This window comes from Phyllostomus hastatus, unplaced genomic scaffold (genome assembly GCF_019186645.2).
Source record: "Phyllostomus hastatus isolate PE091 unplaced genomic scaffold, TTU_PhHast_1.1 phas_scaffold_78, whole genome shotgun sequence".
In the NCBI taxonomy this organism is placed as follows: Eukaryota; Metazoa; Chordata; class Mammalia; order Chiroptera; family Phyllostomidae; genus Phyllostomus; species Phyllostomus hastatus.
Window position 1 is genome coordinate 51919896 of NW_025334041.1, and position 20876 is coordinate 51940771.

At 37.4% G+C, this 20876-nt stretch overlaps 1 protein-coding gene, 1 non-coding gene and 1 pseudogene across 4 annotated transcripts in view; 1 reads left to right on the forward strand and 2 right to left on the reverse strand.

The window, feature by feature from the left end:
* The window catches only part of VPS41 (VPS41 subunit of HOPS complex), a 225814-nt gene that overhangs the window by 18706 nt on the left and 186232 nt on the right, over window positions 1-20876 (reverse strand). For all 3 annotated transcript variants that reach the window (XM_045827611.1, XM_045827610.1, XM_045827609.1), the window contains 3 exons: window positions 12969-13023; window positions 10661-10801; window positions 8579-8715 (listed from right to left, as the gene is read on the reverse strand). In XM_045827611.1, coding sequence (XP_045683567.1) covers window positions 8579-8715; window positions 10661-10801; window positions 12969-13023 — 333 coding nt within the window. The remainder of the gene's footprint in view (window positions 1-8578; window positions 8716-10660; window positions 10802-12968; window positions 13024-20876) is intronic.
* Window positions 9692-9823, reverse strand: LOC123812262. The gene has a single exon (XR_006784542.1). It is a non-coding gene; the product is annotated as a small nucleolar RNA SNORA69 (small nucleolar RNA).
* Window positions 18131-18509, forward strand: LOC123811470 (annotated as a pseudogene).

Sequence of the window (20876 nt, forward strand, 5' to 3'; positions counted from 1 at the left end):
CTGACTATGGCTGTATTTCTGTCATTATTTCCCTCAAGATTTGCTTCACATATTTAGGTGCCCTTATTTTATGTGCATAAATGTTTACTAGGGTTATATCCTGTTTTTGGATTGTTCCCTTTACCATTATGTACGGTCATCCTTTGTTTCTTCCTATAGCCTTGATTTTAGTCTATTTTGTTGGATATGATTACTGCTTTCCCAGCTTTTTTTCCAATTCCATTTGCATGAAATATCTTTTCCTATCTCTTTAATTTTAGTCAATGTGTATCTTTTGAATTGAGATGGGTCTCTTGGAGGCAGCATATATATTGGATCTTGTTCGCTTATTCATTCAGCTACCCAATGTCTTTGGTTGGAGCATTTAAGCCATTTACATTTAAGGCGATTGTTGATAGATACATATTTAGTGCCACTGTATTGTTAGACTATTTTCTTCTGTTTTAGTTTTCTCTTTTTTTCTTCTTCTTAAAAAGCAAGCCCTTTAGCATTTGTTGCAGTAGTGGATTAGCGTTTATAAACTCCTTTAGCTTTTTTTTTCTTGTCAGGGAAGCACTTTATTTCTCCTTTGATTTTAAATCATAGACTTTCTGGGCAAAGTAGCTGTGGTGGTAGGTCCTTGTTTTTCATCACCTTGAATATTTCACACCACTCCCTTCTGGCCTCAAATGTTCCTGTTGAGAAATCAGATGACAGTCTAATTGGTGCTCCCTTGTATATAACTAACAGCTTTTCTCTTGTGGCTTTTAGGATTACTCCTTGTTTTCAAGCCTTGTCACTTTCATTATGATGTGTCTCGGTTTAGGCCTCTTTGAGTCCAACTTGTTGGGTACTCTGAGTTTCCTGGACTTATGTGTCCTTTTCCTTCACCAGATTAGGGAAGTTTTCAGTCATTGTTTCTTGAAATAAGTTCTTGATCCATTGCTCACTCTCTTCTTCTGGTATTCCCATGATGCTTCATGTTGTCCAAAATGTTTCTTAAGCTCTCATTTTTTAAAATTTATTTTTCTTTCTGGTGCTCTGCCTGGGTGTTTTTTTCCTACCTTGTTTTCCAAATCACTAATTCAATCCTCTGCTGCATCTAACTTACTGTTTACTGTTTCCAGTGTATTATTTATTTCAGATATTACATTCTTTATTTCTGACTGGTCCTTTTAAATGGTTTCTATGTTGTTGTTTTTTACATTGTTGAATATCCTTTTTATTATTACTCTAAATTCTCTGCTAAATTGTTTGCCTCCATTTCATCCAATTCTTCTTCTGGAGAATTCTCTTGTTCTTTCATTTGGAGTCTGTTTCTTTGTCTTCTCATTTTGGCTGCTTATTTGTATTTGTATGTATTAGGTAGATCTGCAAAGACTCTGGTGTAGGCCTTTGTCAGATACTGCTGTGACTAGATGTGCTCAACCTGTTTGGAGCTATCAGTGATTCACAGCATGTTGCTCTCTCTGCTGGGCCTGTTTGTGTGCTGAAAGAACCAGGCTGCACACTAATGCTGGCTTTTGCCAGCACTGGGCCCTGGGAAGGGTCAACTGAAATCTCAGAGGTGTGCTTTAGTTGTTAAACTAATAAGGATATAGTCTCCAGCTGTAATCAGCAGCCAGGCTTAAGCACCAAGGGTGGGCAGAGTAATTCCTGTGGACAGGCTATTCCTTCCCCTCAGGCTGACACCACTTGGAGAGGAGTGCTCTGCCTGAGAAAGATGGCTACTACAGTATGGGGGATGACTCAGCACAGGGATCCTGGAGGCTGTTCCTTCCGTTGTCTCCTCAGAGACACCAACCCTAGACTTTCCTCAAGTGTCTATAGTATACTGCCTTCCCTTTGCTGGAGCCCAGGGAAAGTGGCTGCAAATGAAATCTTGAGCATTGGTCCTTTGTCTCTAATTGTCTCTCCCTGGCAGACAGAAACTCTGCTGCTTTTCACGGCTGGATGTTATCTGGGTTCCTTTCTCTCTCTGGTGCTCTAGGCTGGGGAGCCCAGTTTGGGGTTTAGACCCCATACTTCTCAGAGGGTACCCCTCTGGCCGCTGAAATGTCCTTCTGGAATTTCAGCTGCCTCCCTTGGGAGCACAGCCAGTCCTCTTGTATCTCTTCCACGTACCCTACCAGTCTTGTTGTGGTGAAGTGATTTATTCCGTCTGTCCTTGGTTATAAGGCACAGCCAAACTAATCTTCAGGGGTTATTCCTTATATATTTATTTATTTACTTACTTAGTTACTTACTTATTGTTATGCTGGTGGTTTCCCCATATTTTTTTCTCAGTCTTTATGGAATTTACAAATACATACATTTTGTGATGTTTTCAGAAAATTTTAGGCTACAAAAGTTAAGCTCAGAAGAAGTTTTAAGGATATATGGCCTGTCTCCCATAAATATACTCTCTGTCTCCAAAGGATGCCTTTTGCCTCTCAAAGATCAAGTCATTTTTGGCTCAGCAAAATATTTCTGTTTCCTATTTTATTCTGTGTAGGATGGCCTCTGATATTGCTTTCAGAAATTAAAATCAGTTTGAATATCCTTTATTGTGTCATCTATACAATGTCTCCACCTGATAAATGAGACAACACTGTTACTAAACTTTGGTTTGTAATCTATATCTGATAACTGTAACTCTAAAGTTTACCAAGGTAAGTAAGCCACTGTCTGATCTTTTCCTTCCTTAACTTCATAATGGCATTAGCTTCCATCTCAAAACAAATGGGTAGGCATTTCTTACCATGTACAATATTATTTTACCTACATATATTTTCCTTATGGGACTTTCCTTTGTTTTTTCAAGGTTATTCAATTTGATGGGCCAACTTCTTCCTACCTCCTTCTCTACCACTTCTGTTTTCCTAATAATGTTCCTCTCTATAATTCCAAGTTTTTCTGAATTCTATATTTTATTAACATTACCTTTATCCTTTGTCCTCAACATTCTCAAGACAACCAGTTGTAGCTTCTACAAAGTTACAAGCATACTTTTTTCTATTGTAAATTTAAATAACAGTGTATTTATAAGATAGCTACTGAAAATGAACATGAGACTCTAGATTCTCTCTACTTTCCTTCTCTGTAGTTCATCATTGATAATAATTCTAACCAAAAGCAAAGTAGCAAACTCATGGATATTTACTAAAGCAATAAAAGAACTGAACATCAGTGAAGTTATTATGGTTCATTAGAAATAACTGCCAGGGAAAATGCCATGAAAATTGCTAAGTTCCTGAAATTTTTATTTTAAAAGATTCTTTGAATGTTGATCTTTTTGCTGACATTGGTGCTTATTCATACTACAGTGCTTATCATTTGAACTGCAAATGTCAGATAGTTACCTGGTTTTTACAAGCATCCAATATTATATCAGAGCTATACTGAGAAATCATTTTACTTAATTTCTAATTCATTATTTATGCCACAGTACTATGGGATTCAAATTCTACTTGAAAAAGCTTTGCTTTTTGTTGGGATTATTATCAAAGATGAGGAAGTGGAGCAAAACAAGAAGAAAAAGCTAGAAAGACTCTAAGGCCTCATGTTAGAGATAAAGAACACTATTATAGTTGGTTGTCACAGGTCACTTATGTCACATAAAAGCTGTGATGAGGCCAACCTGAAATAATGTGAAAGGGAAAAAAATCCATGTTATTTTAAAAATCCATGTTTATTTCAGGGTTATAAATTTAAAAACTATGAGCCAAAAGAAACCAATGTGTCCCCCCAAAAGTACAAGTAAGAAAGAAGTCATTATTTCCTCTTAATTCGTCTCTGTTTTCAAAGTAGAGAATTTGAGAAATTATAAAGAAATATGGGAGTCATAGCAAATGTAAATAAGTGAAAATAACTTTGATAGTCATGGAGACATCTGGAGTCAGTTTACCTCTCTTTGTGTGTGTGAAGTTTAATAAAATGCAAGTGTTAAACCTTTGTACTTCACACAGAAATAGTAATTCAAATCACTTGAGCAAGGGCTGCATCCTACTCATTTCCAGGTCCATGAGACATTACATGGAAGTCCTGTTAGCACTCAGCACCATATCTAACACAGCAGGCACTCAAATATTTAAATAAAAGTATTTATAAACAAGTGTATGCCATTTAAAAAAATTACACCTTCACTGTGTCCAGATTACTGAGTGTTCCTGAGACACCTGTCTTCTGTCTCCAGAACACATGACTCACAGTGATAGTGAGACACAGCAGTTTACTGTGCACACTTACCCAGCATCAGCAGTGGTGGAGACCCAGCCTTGCTTCTGACAGGCTGCACCACTGGGTGTTCACTTTTCATCATCACTGTGTACAGTCAATGCTTGAAGGGAACCAACTACAGAAACACAGCTATGCATACATTTATATATAACTTATACACAGATTTGTACATGAAAGATAAAGCCTAAGGGCCTGGATTTTAATGAGATAAACAAAATTACAACTAAAAATCTAAGCTACTTTGTTACAGATTTAAAGAAAGGTACTATGCATGATTTACACTGAGATATTAAGTTAACATTCACTCTATAAAGGTGGGTTTCTGAAAATACTTTGTTAAGAACTTGAGAGATAGAAGGTATTAATTAGATCATCTAGTTCTGAGGTCCCTAAATGCCAATGCACAGTATTTCGGGGACAGGTCGGGTGTACTTCACCAAGGTACTTTAAGGACATACTCCCTATCTGTCCCCAAGAAATTCTAACCCAGCAGATCTGAGGTGGTACTTGAATCTAGGTAATTTAAAGAAGAATTCAGGTAATTCTGGTGTGTGGCCAGGCTTGACAAACAATGATTTAATTTAATAGGAAGCTGAAACCCAGAAAGTTTATGCACCCTCCCTGAGGTCAACAGGCTTGTTAGTGGCAAAACCAGGACTAGAGCTCAGGTCTGCAAACATCCTGTCCACTGCTTTTTAAAGATAACAGCCTGCCTGTTCATTTTCTAGGCCAGTTCTAGATATTCCTCTGTTGTAACTGGCCAGGACATAAGTGCCTTTCCAGAGACCAATGCAACAATTAGTGAGAAATACACAAGATTTAATTAGAAAATCTTGCTTCAAACCTAGTTCATCAGTTTCCCAGATCAGCGAGGCATTTAACCTTTGTAAACTCATTCTTCTCGTCTGTAAAATAGAGGTGACAGGTCCTTAAGGACCACTGTGAGGATGAAATGACTGGCTAGTAAGTCTATCAAAAGAGAAATATTTCAGAACAAAGATGCTTAAGGGGGAAAAAATAGAAATGGATATAAATGCTAAATAAATAAAATAAAAATGTTTTTAAAATATAAAAATTTATTCCATAAAAATAATTTGGAAATTGTGGCCATACATTGGAAGTATCATTTATACCATATTGTTTTATAAATAATTTCTATCAAAATAAATGCTATTTGTCCTTGAAATCAGGCCTAGATTCGTTTTAAGTTTATGAAGTATGACAGGGGTAACTTTTATCATACTGGCTTCATGAAGCTTTTAAAATTTGTTGAATAATTATACTAACAGTGTAAGAATGTATAAAACCATAATAAGTTAAATACATTTTTAAAAACTTAAACATTAATAATGTGGTTGATTATATTATTTTCTTAACTTTAAGGATGTCATCAACATCTAACATGCCTTATACTAAACTTCAGTTGAAGTTGTTTAATTTTAGAAAATGTAAGAGTTTAAAACGAGAGACATTTATTTAAAAAATTTTCCCAGAACTTTCTCTACCTTCCCTCTTTATGTAATTAGCAATTTGCTAATTAATGATCTCTCAAAACATTTTCAGGGGCCAAATAAGTTTAAAATGCTGCATATTCTATTGTAAATCCACCCCTTTGAGATTTCCAGGCATATTATATAAAAAGAATCTGAGAAGCCTCGTGAAAGACTTTCTTTCACATTTGACCACGGGTCATTATGTTTACTGACTGGGTCTTAATATCCCCTAGAGTTGTTACCCCTTCTGGCCTTGCTGCCCTTTCTCATATGAAGTATGTTCCAGATTCTTGCAAAATCTAGGAGCTACAAAATTTCCCCCCAATTTTCGGGAAATTAACAGGGTTGGCAACTTTCTATCCTGTTAAAACATGTGAAAATCAACTACAGTTTTATGGAACAAAGGACTAGATAGAATGAAATTAAAACATGTATGTGAAATTTTTATGGAAACTTCAAAATGTTCTATAAATAGATTTGTTATTTTTATGGTGATCCCTAACTAGGTTGCCCAGAGAAAGAAACAGTTGTCAATATAAAAACAATAGGCTTTTCCATAGGAAAATCATCTAAACACTTTCTTTATATCTATTAAGTAGGAAGTATCCTCTAGAATTCTTTGAATCTGCCTGAATAGAGCATTCTCTCTGGGCATCTTCCAGTAAGACATCAGAGCTCCAGTGGATTCCCACAGGCTCTGATGCCTTCCCTGAGGGTCCCTTCCCCTTTGTTCCACAGAATCTTAAGAAAAATCTCTCAGACCATTAAAAAATATAATTAAGAGGATAAAATGTTGGGTTAACAGCTGTTTTAGTGGATAATCTTTTATATGGAATTCATTCTACATTAATAATTTTATTTTTACTCCAGTTGACTCAGAACTATGCAAACTTATTCATGAAAAAATGAATGAGCAGTGATACCCAGTAGTGTCCATGACCTTGGCTCTCTAGGTTGAGAGCCTAGTAACAGGGATTTACTAGGCATTTCTATAGGCATTGTAGAAGCTGGGAAAAAAGTGGCACATTTTTCAACCCACAGGCTAGGCTTCATGCACTATAGCTGGAGGATAGAAGGGGTAATTATTTCATCACCTTCCTCAGGGTAGAACTGTTCAAAGACACCTAAATGGCTTCTTCACAAATTTGGATTAGAAACTGAGCATATCCCAGCACACTCAGGGGTAGTTAAGAGCCGGTGAAATATAGACCATTATCAAGCTCACTCATACCCTGAGCTTTAAAAGGTCAGACTGTGAAACCACTTCACCCAAAGTCCCATGCTAAGCCTCAGAATTAGTAACTTATTCCCTGCCTGGATTGCTCTTCTGCATCCCTTGGGTACTACTACACAACGCAAGCTCCTCTTGTCACCACCTCTACTCAACTACTGATCCACTCCCATGTTACTCTTTCCTTCCTTAATTTTCTCATTCCCCTTCTGATCTCCATTCCTTGGGTCATCTGCGAACCTCCAAATTCCACTGTAAATAAATAGCTGTATATTTTGGAGTATTTTGCAGAATTGGCCTCTCTTCCTCTTTACCTTAACCTGTTTCTCTCCCAGGACCCTGAATTCCCATAAGCCCTCCTGAGTGAAGGCTTCTTGTTCTCTCACATCCCACCTCCAGGAAACCTCTTCTCCTTTAAAGTTTTGTTACCCACTAATACCACAGTCACCTGTGGGCTGTGCATCTAAGCTCCCAGCTCACTGAGAATGCTGGAGCCTGGCTTACAGTCCCCACTCCTCCCTCCTCTGTGCCCATTTGGATGACTCACTGTGCCCTCACAGCTTCTCCACAATTCCTCCAATGATCTTTACCTTCATCCCACTCTTTGAACATGTTTGAAGTGACTCCAGAAATTTTAATGTGACAATATCCCACTCTCTGGCCACAGCTCTTGTCCCTCCAGCTCTGTCACTCCTTTGTATCTCCTACATCTCCTCTTGTGCCAACAATCTTCCTTAATTTCTCCTGCTTCTCGCCCTGCCTCTTAACTGAGGCCACCGCCCAAGTCCAACAGGCAGCTGCACTTGCACCCTTTATAGTGACTGCGGGCCCCACAAATTCTAATCATGACCCCCTCTCTCCTTACTTAGCCCAATTACCACTTCTCTTCCCCACACCCTATCTTTCAGCTCTGTCTGAAAAAATCTTGTTTCCAGGAAAGCAATTTCATCCACATTATAGCAAAAACTCATTTTCAAATAAATTAGACAAAGAATAGTCTGATCTATTAAAGAAATATGTTTGAAATAGTTCTGTGGCAGCAACCGGCATCCTAAAAAATAATAATTGTTAACAGTCCTTTTAAAGAAAAGATTGGGATACTATGTAATTAGCATATTAATTTATATGAAAATAGTGTTTCAATGCTCTTATCACACATTCTAAATTATTACAGATAAAAAAATGGTACTCATCTAGGAAACAGACAAATGGTTAAATAAAAGATAGAATTTTAACATATTTTGGGCAATAGGTTACTGAGCAGCTTCAAGGGAATTATTAAACTATTTGAAAAATATTTTTTTTATTCTCTCAAATGGACATAATACCCATTTTACTCAAAATGGTTTGGGTGGTTTGATCTAATGGCCATGGTAACTACCCCTTCCCCAGTGCCATGCTGTATCTACCACATAAATGTAAGGATGCCTACTCATCAATAAGAGAAAATTTGGGGATAGTTCAAAATCAGATGGCTTCCTTAAAGGGTGATATTTCTTAGTTTCTTTATTTGAACAGTTTTCCAAATATCTGGATCTATATAAAATATAAGTATCAAATTGAATGATTCTACTGATACCTAAAATAAACCTAGAAAAGTTTATCCATAGTTATCAACTCACTCAGCATGTTTATTTCTCCAAGAAAGGATACTTACTTGTAAATTGTAATCTTGCAGAATCTTAACCAAGGAATCTCTCAAATTGGGAATCTCCATTCCTTCCTTGATACGGTGAATCAGCAGAATTGGGTCAACATGTGTGCCAATGTTGTTTAACAAGCCAGTAATGAATGCTACAAAATACCACAAAAAAACAACAGACAGGCAATGTACATAATTATTGGGAACTGTCCAATTGGTTTCAGAAGTTGTAACCTCCCATGGCTAAAGCTGAGTAAAAAGACCTTGGGACCGCAAGCCACTTAGGAGACAAATCTTATCTTCCTTGCAGGCACTGCCTCTTCCCCTTTTCACTTCACCCTGCTTGCCCCAGATGGATGACTGTTAGCCAATGATGGGTAAGATTTCTCAAGGGAGGGATGACCTAAAACAGGCATGGTCGCAACGGGGCCCTCAGGGAAGGGCTTGGGGGCCTATAGAAAAAGGGGGTGATGGACCCTAGCCCCTTGGCTTTGACATAGCCTGATTCCTCATTCTGTCTGCAAGAAGTCTCCTAATCTCTTGGCTGCCTTACTTCCCCTGCCTGATTTAGGCCTGAAACTATGCTTTAAGCCTGAAACAATGCCCAAGGTGGGTGTGGCCCTGTGCTGGAAATGGTAGGTTCCCTTGGGTGATTGGGCCTAAGAAAGAATGCATAAAATCCTTTGAAACCTGCTTTGCTAATACCCTCAATTTAAATGATAAGGGTCCAAGCATGAAATGAGTTTGTTCCCCAAAGTTTTATGGCCCTTTAGCTATCTGACCCTGACTCAAAATAAGCCCTCAGAGTTCTCTGAATGTTATCTATTGTTTTATCCTTACTGCCTGACAATGATTGAGCTTTATGTATACACCCTGTATTCCTATGCAAATTAAACCCAATAAAAGCCCATTGAGGAACAGGCTCCTAGCTCTTCTCCTTTGAGAGATCGTCTACCTTTCCTCTCCAAGCAGATCATGTCTTTGTACACTTATTCTCATCTGTGGTGGATGGGGGTTGGGGAGGCTCTGTGGGCTGAGCTCCCCGCACACATAATGCAACTTTAAGCCAAAAGTAACTCAAAGATAAAACTATTTCCTTCAAATTTGAATTTTTTCTTCTTTTTTTTGAATTGTCCATGTCCGTCCATCATGACTTTACCCTCATGAAGGCAAAATCAAAAATGATTGACACAAGATTTTCTTTCAGCAGGATAACAAGTTTGAATTTCTAACTCTCAAGAACTAATCTTCCTTTACTTTCCTCATGACACAAAGGAGAAGCTAAATTTAAAGAATTTAAAACAAAGCACAAATGACTACTTCAGAATACTGTCTGCAATGTTAAAGGGTGTGCAACTACTATGATTCAGCTATCTGTGAGGTAGGAATGCTATTTGTCTCCATTTTACAGCAATGGGACATGGAGTGGTTAACTAATCCATCCATACTGCTAGCAAGTTACAAGCCCAAATTCAAACTCAGGCCAGACAGTTCACTATGTATTATATTATACTCACTTTGCTTCTTTTGAGATCCTTAAACTACTACTCTTGTCACATTAACATTATCCTCTTACACCTCTTTATTAAAAAGATAATTATAACAGCAATTTCTAGAATCTGAAAATTTTGAAACAGATAAGCCTTCTAACTAAAAAATAAAAAAGAGAAGGGGGAAGATTTAAACCACTATTGCTAGATTCTGAATCATTTCTTTTTTCTCCAAAAGAGAACCTGGGTTACTGTTAGGAACCCGCTTTTGTTTCTTTCCAAAATGGGAGACCCACGGCAAATGGTCAAGCAGAGGGCCAACAAATATATTCCTGGTGCAGTAGGTAAAAATATGCTTCATGGGGACACAATTACTATCATTAAGTTAAGCACTTGTTCTTTATCACTTTCAGGTAACACAAAGTGATGGGGCTCTAGGCCTCTCTGCACAGGAATAGTATTGCAAAGTGTTAAAATGTGGCCTGCTTTTATTAAAAATACTTAACCATATTTTTAACTCAATGTGTCTTGAGGTAATTCTTACTGTAGACATAACTGGCTATTCTGAGAGAAAAAAATTATGACAGCAGATGGCTTTTCTGCTTACGTGGTTTGTCGATGGAGTATAAAATCAGATCTTCCCAGAGCTCTCCATCGTCCTGCTCCTTGGCAAATTCAATCGCTTTATCAACATCATGTAATTCCTCCATGATCATCTTCAGGGCACTTCGGCTATTACCCATTCGGCCTAGAAAAGATGTGAGAAATACTTCATTTAGGACACTTTAATAAAGTATTGTTAAAGAAACAGCATACTTCATAATTTGTTTACACAGTTTGAAAGCTAAAAGTATATTTTCATATGTGACATTAACATAACATGGTAAAATAAATGTCTGCTATTTACTGGGTGTGTTCTATGTGCTGTGTACTCATTTAAGTTCTTCACACAAATGACATCACTTCATCATCACTGAAATCCTAAGAGGTATGTTATACTAATATTTTGCTATTTTATAGAAGAGGACACAAAAATGTTAGTAACTTTCTGTTCAGTGGCAGATTTGGTATGTCAGATGCTGACTTCCTGGTCACAGGCCTGTATTTCTTTTGAATGACTTTATACCTAGATACAATTAAGACTTTTAAAAGGCTGGGTGAAAAAAAGGTGAAGGGATGGAAAAGAGGGTCAAGGGAGGAAGCAGAAGGTAAAGTGGGAGTAAATGGTGATGGACAGAGACCTGACTTGGGGTGGTGAACACACAATACAATATATAGATGGTGTATTATAGAACTGTACACCTGAAACCTATATAATTTTATTAACCAATGTCACCCCAATAAACAATTAAAAATTTTAAAATTAAATACATTAAAAAATAATTATAAATAAAGGCCTTGGAGTCCTTCTGCCTCTTTAGGTAGCTTTGCATATTGCTCTTCTGATACAGTGTGTGCCAGCTTCAAATTCAATTATCAGAGGGCCACCTCATCTTCCTTCTTTTTCAAGATCATGGGAAAGCCTTTCAATAACTCTCATGAAATAAAAGAACTTACTATGTTTCTATTTGATCAATTATCTTCATATATTCTGCTCACTGATTTATTGGCATTTTAATGATTTTGGTAACAATTTCCATGAGTTTTTAATACAGTACACATAGAATACTTTACTCAGTGCAAGGACAGCAACTGCCTGGCTGTGGGCTATCACCCTTGGCCTTGGCCCCTGGCCCACAGCAGGAACTGTTAATGACCTCAAGTCCTCCTCGCTCTAGGCAGCCATTATCAAATGATAACAGCTGGCGTGTACATAAAATTATATCCCATTTGTTGTATCTTCTATAGCATTTTGCTTTTCCTATATTATTCCCGCAATTTGTCTTTACAAAATCCCTCATTTTTAAAAAATGTGTGTATGATTTTTAAGATTTTATAACTTAGGAAGGATACTATGTTTTTCTTGTAAGTTCATTTCTGCTTCTAAGACAATATGACATTATGGCAAAAATTTTCTAGAATTTATCTTGGAAGCCATTCTGTTTGGAAGAGGTAAACTGATGAGCTACTTGAGATTGTGATTGGAACCGCAATAACATAAATTATAAAAACACTGTCCCAAAACACTTTTCCTAAGGATAGTAGGTCCTAGAACTGATGAACAGTTTTAGGTTTGCTGTTAAATATCTATAAATCTGCATACCCATTAATCAGAACACAAGATTTGAATTATTTTCACTAGAGAAGCCCAAGAAGCCAATGAAGCTGAGTGCTGTAAGAGGGGAAGACATGAAGTGGAAAAACCCTACTGTTGTAGGGAAGAGAAGTGACACTGGCTGGAGGAACACCTAATATGAACTCTGTTTTAGGTACAAATATCTGCACAGAGCTCCCTTAGGAAATCTTTAAGAGTCTACATTGCTTTCATGCAAGTGGTTCATTTTGGGAGAATGTTAAAAGATACTAAGTTCTTTTTCATGGTTTACATGGTACAAAGACTATGATACATGTAGAAGTAGCAACCTCAGGACCAGGGACAACTGACAGCTATATCATATTAAAAACTTTTTCTCTTTTGAAAATTCTGATATTCAATCACATTCCCTCCATTATTTAGGGTATGATTTTTGAAAATGAACATTATTTAATTTCTATCAAGACGGTGGTAATATAAGCCAATATGTTTATTATACAGTACTAATAAGTTACCTCATCAGCACTTATTAAATAACTCTTCCTTCTCTACTGAGCTGTGAAGACTCACTCCTTTTCCATGTATTAAATTCTTATATAAAATTGGTTTTAACCTCCCAGTTACTTTGGTTTAAAACCTATGTCAATTCCTAGACAATTTAAATCACATTGTCACCCCATTTCTTAGTTTATGGGGGCCAAAATGAGTGAAAACTACTTACTCAGAAGATAAACTGTCTCTTCCACAAAGTTTCTCTGTTGGCATATCTCAAGAGCCTTCAAATAAAGCAGGGGAAAATATTACTGAGTTACCAGAAAGAACAAATGTTAATAGAATCACTGAAAACACACAAGTTTGAAAGATTTTTTCCACTGCCTCACTTAAAAAAAAAAAAGGAAGCAAACATATAAAAACACAGATCTCCTTAGGTGTTACTGGTGGCTGTGCCCATTCATCTCTCACAGAGGTGCTGGTTCCTATGCAATTTAAGCACTAATATACAGCTCCAAACATTCCATGAGTAAAGACAGAAAGCAACATGCTGAAAGGCCCTTTCCCACCAAGCTTGCTCTCTTTTATGCTGCTTTAGGCTGCTTCACAGCTTTCCTGTCCCCCAACTGACCCACAGTCCCTGGTTTATACTCTGTTTCCCTTCACTGGGATGTAGCTGCAGGAAGGACCTGTCCAGGTCTACTGAGCATGTTCCCAGTAGAGAGTGTACCACAGCTCAGTAAGCATTTGTTACATAAATAAATACTGGGAATATTTCCACTGCTAGCTTACAGGTTTTAAATAACTCTGTTCAAGGATCTGTCAAAAGCGAGAGAGAAAAAACATATCTAACAATTTGGAAGGATCAAGAAGGAGATCAAGTGAAGAAATGAGGAAATAGACAAATGACAGCATTTCCTTGAGTAAAACAATAGGTGATTATAAATAATTCAATAATGTAAATGAATTGGCACAAATTTACACTCTGCTGGGCACTAGAGAGTCAGGCTGGATGGAGGTTCAAAGATGATAGTAACACAAATGCTGACTGGTGACATATCAAAGGGCAACAAGGAGGAAATGGAGGTGGCTCAGGAGAGAGGGAGGCAGCATGAGTCCACCAGGGAGTACAGAGTCTAGAATGTGGCAGAGATATGACAACATAGAATCCCATGACCAGAGGGAACATGAACAGAGGGCTATGTGCACAGATATACGACATCAGCTTCACAGAGGAGGCAGCATCTGAATGGGGTACAGTATGAAGATTAAGAGCTCACCAGGAACCTCCCTCACACATCTACTATGGAACCCTCCAACTGTTATTCTGCTCCAACTTAAAGTGGAGAATCTTTAATGTGCCCTCGGATGCCCTGCCACTTTGTGTAGCAACACCTCACACCCTGTTCATCTCTATGCTATTGACCCCTGGACCTGGAATGCTGCCCTCCCTCACCACTCTCCACCCCTGGCAAATCCTTCAGACAAATCCTCATTGGACCCACACTAGGTCAGAACCCAGGCACTTAACTCTGCTTATACCCACACCCATCTTCACAAACTCCCATTTCTCTGATTTCTGTCAGCTGGGACCATGAGTACCTCAAGCCCTGTCCTTTTTTGCATGACTGGCTTATGGGTGTGCAATAAATTTTTTTTCAATAAATGAGCAGGCAAAAAAGGTCTCAGGAGGAAGATTACTGGATTGCATAGTTACAATAATTATTGAAAAACAGCCAAGTTTGTTTTAAAAACAAGAACGAAGGAGATAGAACAGTTCAGGGTAATTAGCTCTTTCGGCTCAATAATCTACCTTGGGAAATGACAAGCAGGAGCTAGTTTTGAAATTCTGATTTTTTACTTAAAATATTGTGTAAAATATATATTTAAATCTATGTCTTTTGTTGGAGGATTAACAACTAAAAGGGAGAAGAACAGCTAATCTTAGAGATCAATGTAGGGGGTAAAACCCAAATAAAACATAAAAAAGGAAAAAAATAACACCTTACTTTGGCATGACAATGAAATTTGGATGACATTTTAAAGTATACAAATCAGTCAGGTGTGTGTGAACCTGCCCAGAATTAAAAAAATAAAAATATCTTTGAGTCTCCACATGGTAGGTGAAACCTATGTGATTAATGCCCCCAGAGATGAAACAGAAATATGGAAGCTTCTGGAAAGGTTCTTTATGAAGCGGCATGTGTGAACCCTTTGCTTTTTTTATTTTTAGTCCTTTCATCCAATCTGATCCTGGAAACAAGGATGCTACTGTCTCATATCATGAGGTCAGGGTCATACAAGGTCGGGGAACAAAAGAAAAGGGCCTGGGTTTCAGGCCTGGTGGCATGCTACCACCAGCAGGGACACTCCACCAGGATATCCATGTGACAGAGAACATTGCTACTCTGTTTAAGCCACTATCATTTGGGGATTTTTACCACTTACAGCTGAATCCAATCCTAACTATCACTTAGAAAAAACCTCATTCATTTTGATTAAAAATATGGTTTACTTCTCTCTCTACCAACATACCCTTACCAACTCTTAACTCTTCTAGTATGATAGTAGAGAAGCTTCAGGGATACACATGTGAGAAGTTTAAATAGTAAGGGAAAAAGCAAAAAACCTGAAATCGGAGGACCTGGGACTATTTCAACAAAAAATTATTGAGAAACCAACTAAGTGCTTAGATTTGTGCTAGCTGATGGATAGTCTATGGTTTAGTGGGACTGTCATTCACAGATAAACAGATAATGGTAACACAATTGGATAGGTACAATGTTTAGAGCAAGATAGTGTGATTAAAGATGAATATGCTGCCTCAAGTATTTTATTACTGAGAGGTATCCATAAACCAATTATGTACTTGGAAGTTTACTGCCATTTAAAAGTCCTAGCAGAAGTTTCCAACAAAACCACATCCCCTTTTCTTGAGCAAATGTAAATTCTTCAGAACATGTTTGTCTGAAATCACAAAGAATTTGCAGTCTGAGGGCTCTTCTGAGCCATCCAAGGCAGCAGCCACTTGCTACATACATATGGCTACTTAAATTTAAGTTAAATTAAAAATTCAGTTCCTCACTAGCCACATTTCAAATAGTTGCAGAGCATTGTACAGGATGGTGCTGCTGAAAGCTCTTTTAGGGTACTATCAAAAATGGTCATTCATATACAAAAAATATCTAAATGCAAGTCAGAAGTTAAGAATGGTCTGGAGTATAAGCAGATGTGTCACACCAAGCTCAAAGAGTCTCTGAAATTTGAATTTCACAGATTTTTAAATGTTTTACGACTGGTTCCTAACAGTATCTTAAATTATCCTTTCTCATATATGAGAAAGTAGAACTTCTAGATTAATCTCTAGCAGTTCTGAGTAAAGTGTAAAAAATATTTCTGATATGAAGGTTTTTTTCTATTGTTGACCACAGTGAAGCATAAAAGCATGCTTCCTTATTTTAGATTCTTGAATGTTCCTGGGCCATAGTGCTCCCTCTAGAGGAAAGAGTAAGGAAACAAAGATTTTTTAAAAAATATATTTTATTGATTATGCTATTACAGTTGTCCCATTTCCCCCCCTTCATTCCCCTCCACCCTGCACACCCTCTCCCACCCATATCCCCCTCCTTTAGTTCATGTCCATGTGTCATAAGTTCTTTAGCTTCTACATTTCCCATACTATTCTTGCCTTCCCCCTGTCTATTTTCTACCTACCATCTATGCTACTTATTCTCTACCTTTTCCCTTCCTCTCCTCCTCCCACTCCCCTGTCGCTAACCTTCCAAGTGATCTCCATTTCTGTGGTTCTGTTCCTGTTCTGTTTGCTTAGTTTGTTTTTGTTTTAGGTGTGGTTGTTAATAATTGTGAGTTTGCTGTCATTTTACTATACATGTTTTTTATCTTCTTTTCTTAGATAAGTCCCTTTAACATTTCATAAAATAAGGGCTTGGTGATGATGAACTTCTTTAACTTGACCTTATCTGAGAAGCACTTTATCTGTCTTTCCATTCTAAATGAAAGCTTTGCTGGATAGAGCAATCTTGGATGTAGGTCCTTGCCTTTCATGACTTTGAATTTCTTTCCAGCCGCTTCTTGCCTGCAAGGTCTCTTTTGAGAAATCAGCTGACAGTCTGATGGGAACTCCTTTATAGGTTACTGTCCCCTTATCTCTTACTGCTTCTAGGATTCTCTCCTTCATTTTACTTTTGGGTAATGTAATTATGAAGTGCCTTGGTGTGTTCCTCCTTGGGTCCAACTTCTTTGGGACTCTCTGAGCTTCCTGGACTTCCTAGAAGTCTATTTCCTTTGCCAGATTGGGGAAGTTTTCCTTTATTATTTGTTCAAGTAAGTTTTCCACTTGTTGCTTTTCCTCTTCCCCTTCTGGTACACCTATAATTTGGATGTTGGAATGTTTAAAGATGTCCTGGATGTTCCTAAGCCTCTCCTCATTTTTTTGAATTCTTGTTTCTTCATTCTTTTCTGTTTGGTTGTTTCTTCCTTCTGGTCCACTCCATTGATTTGAGTCCCAGTTTCCTTCCCATCACTATTGGTTCCCTGTGCATTTTCCTTCATTTCACTTAGTGTAGCCTTAATTTTTTCATCTAATTTGCAACCAAATTCAACCAATTCTGTGAGCATCCTGATCACCAGTGCTTTGAACTGTGCATCTGATAGATTGGCTATCTCTTGATCACTTAGTTGTATTTACTGTGGAACTTTGATCTGTTCTTCCATTTGGGCCTTTTTTTTTTTTTTTTTGGTCTTGTCACGCCTGTTACATATGAGGGATGGAGGCTTAGGTGTTGACCAGGGCGGGGCAACCCAGTCACTGGGTTGGGGAAACAAAGATTTTTAAAGCTAACAGGACACACAGGTAAGAAGAGAATAATACTAAAAATAAAGGTGAAAAGAATAATGACAGAAATTGAGTAAAACATAATTTTAGTTTTCTTTTTCTTATTTAGTATATTGGTAAGGAACATAGAAGTTTGGGGGTAACTAACAGGAACCTGATCAACCATAAATTAAATAATTATTTCTACCTTGCCTTGAGCCTGTCATCTTTTATCTAATTTTGTCTTTAAATTTATTTAATGAAAATCTACTAACTTTATGTTTCCCAGCTTTATTTCTCCAAATTCATAAATACTGCCACCCTGTTAACACCACTAGATAAGAGAGATCATACATTAAAATATAAATTTGCTAAAGCTATTAAGCAGATATTCTGCTTTTAACTATTCTGTGCATAAGCAAGTCAGATTTGCAAAAACTTATGCCTGATTTCCAAACCTGGAAATTATAGAAGGCCAGCTTCACAGTTTAAAGACTTGTATCTTTCAAATGAGGTGGCGGGGTGTGTTGATTGCGGCCTCCCCAGCAAACACAGAGATGCAGATCTTTGTGAAGACCTTGACTGGCAAGACCATCATCCTTGAGCCTGAGCCCTGACAAGGTTGAGAATGTCAAAGCTAAAATCCAAGACAAGGAGGGCATCCCACCTAACCAGCTGTGACTGATTTTTGCGGGCCAACGGCTAGAGGATGGCTACATTCTCTCAGACTACAACATTCAGAAACGGTCCACCCTGCACTTAGTGCTTTGCCTACATGGTGGCATCATTGAGCCCTCCCTCCGCCAGCTCACCCAGAAGTGCAACTGTGATAAGATGACCTGCTGCAAGTGTTATGCCTGCCTGCACCCCTGCACTGTCAACTGCTGCAAGAGGTGTGACCACACCAGCAACCTGCGCCCCAAGAAGGTTAAATAAGGCCCCTCCATCACCTCCTCTGGCCTACACTTCCACCTAACTGGGGCCAAAATAAAGTTTCCCTTTCACTAAAAAAAAAAAGATTATATCTTTCACGATTCTTGCAATATTAGAAAATATCTTTAATATTGTTTTTGTTACTATTTTAATTAGCTTTTTAAACCAGAAAAATATTTCCTCACCATAGTGTAAAGAATATGGGACCTGAAGTTAAGACATCCAGGTTCCAAGGCTTGGTTCTTTAACTTATTAGCTCTAGACTTTGGGGTGTTTCTTTCAACCCCTGAAGACTCAGTTTGTCATGTACAAAATGACTTTAACCACCTACCTACACTAAATAAAAAACAAGGTACATGAAAGCACAGCACATATTATAAAGCACAATATAAACAAATAATTTTATTCTTTTTAATCTGCTGTAGAATCAGGGGTGTCCAACCTGCAGCCAGTCTGGGACCTGGGATGGCTATGAATAAGGTCCAATACAAAACTAAATTTATTTAAAATATCATGAGATATTTTTCTGTGATTACATCTTGTAATGCATTTAATGTGTGGCCCAAGACATCTCTTCTTCTTCCTGTGTCGCCCAGAGACGCCAAAAGGTTGAACACCCCTATATCCTTACTACCTTTGTATATCCTTTATATTGAACAATTTCACAGATGTTTATGATTAATTTTGGAATTTAAGAGTTCTGGTGATTTTAAATCTTGAACTCTAGTCTTTGATAATCCTAAGGGGCTTCTGATGTCATGTCATAGATTCTAAAAAGTTTTTGGCCAAATACCCTTGATTGTGGGATTTCAATCAATTCAAAGTAACTCTGACTTGGATTCTTGAAGATTCCAACCTACCTCTCCTGTCAACAATTACCCAATCCCAGCAAAGTTGAACAAGCAGAAATGAGGAAGACAGAGCTGCTATTCTGCCAGAAGTGAATTATGAACAACAGTAGGTCAACATGCTCTGAATAATGCCTTGAAACCTTAAACACCTCTCATTTTAAATAAAAACAAAAATCAAAATACCACCTAAGCATCTATGAGACTAAACAATCTACAAGATATTATGAAGTACAGACTTCTGGGGTGGGAGGGGCATTAAAAATTTTAAGTTCTTAACTTTATATCCAGAAAAAAAGACCAGCTTTTCTGAGTCTGTCTTTAGACAAAACAGGTGAGCATGAACTCCATGACCTTCACTTCACTGTTAGCCGGCTTGGGAGACATTTACTGGGGGAAAACCTATTTTGCTTTTTATGAATTGGTAGATTTTTCATGTTACAAGTAAACATAAAAGGAATTAGTTTCTAAGATGAGTAAATATATACAGAGTTCTTACTTCTAGAGCAAAAGGAATGAGATCCTTCATGAGTTAATAAAGTCAAGAATGTCTCCTTTAATATGGCTTTGGGTACCTGAGCAAAAATAGTGACATGTTTTTTGCAAATATACAAATTTCCCACAATGGAGCCTGATGAAAAAATAATCTCTCATGAAGAAGTCTAAATGACCTGTAACATAAAAGCCCATTTAAGGAGCTCTAAAAATGTGGGTTTTTGACTTGATTATTTTACAATGCCATGTTTCCACCATTACCATCTCTAATCCATTTTATTCAAAATTCTCTTTCAGTGGAAAACATGAGATAACTAAAAAAAAAAAAACTATTTAAAACATAATTAGTTTCAATATGCTTGTGTCAACTTTTTTTACATGCAATTTGTTCTTCTCAGTAGATGAGAGAAAAATTCTACAAAGTCTACACAATTCTCTAAGCGAATTCTATGTGTTAGAAGTACCATTTGTAGGTTTGCAAATTTGCTGATGCTCCCCTTCAAGTGGAGCAGTGCACTTTCTGTTGAACTGTAAACCAGATGGGTGGAAAGTGTGTGAGTAACAAACATATTGGAATTTGGGTAGCACCTCTGTTCCTGTGTTCAGTGAATAAGAAGGAGTCCTTCAACCACAGACAGCAATGTCTTCCTGGAAACAAACAATGTTTTCTCAAAAATGAGATACAAATGAAAGGGCACTGTGCAAAGAGTAAGATTCTCATTCCTTTTCTAGATTATAGGTTCCATAGTTAGAAAAAAAGGGGAACATTTGCTTTTATTTTTAAAGTAAAATGATGTATTTCCAAATGTATTCTTGAGAGAATGTCTTAGGGCTCAAATATAAAATATTAAAGTTTTTTCATAAATCAAGGTAATATGCAGGTAAGGTATTTTTTTCATTAACTAGATTTTGAAAATCCACTGAGCTGACACTGGTTCATAGTAAGTCCAACATATTTAAAATTATTCGATACCCTGCCTGGTGTGGCTCAGTGCAATAAGTGCTGGCCGGCTGGTGAACCAGAGGG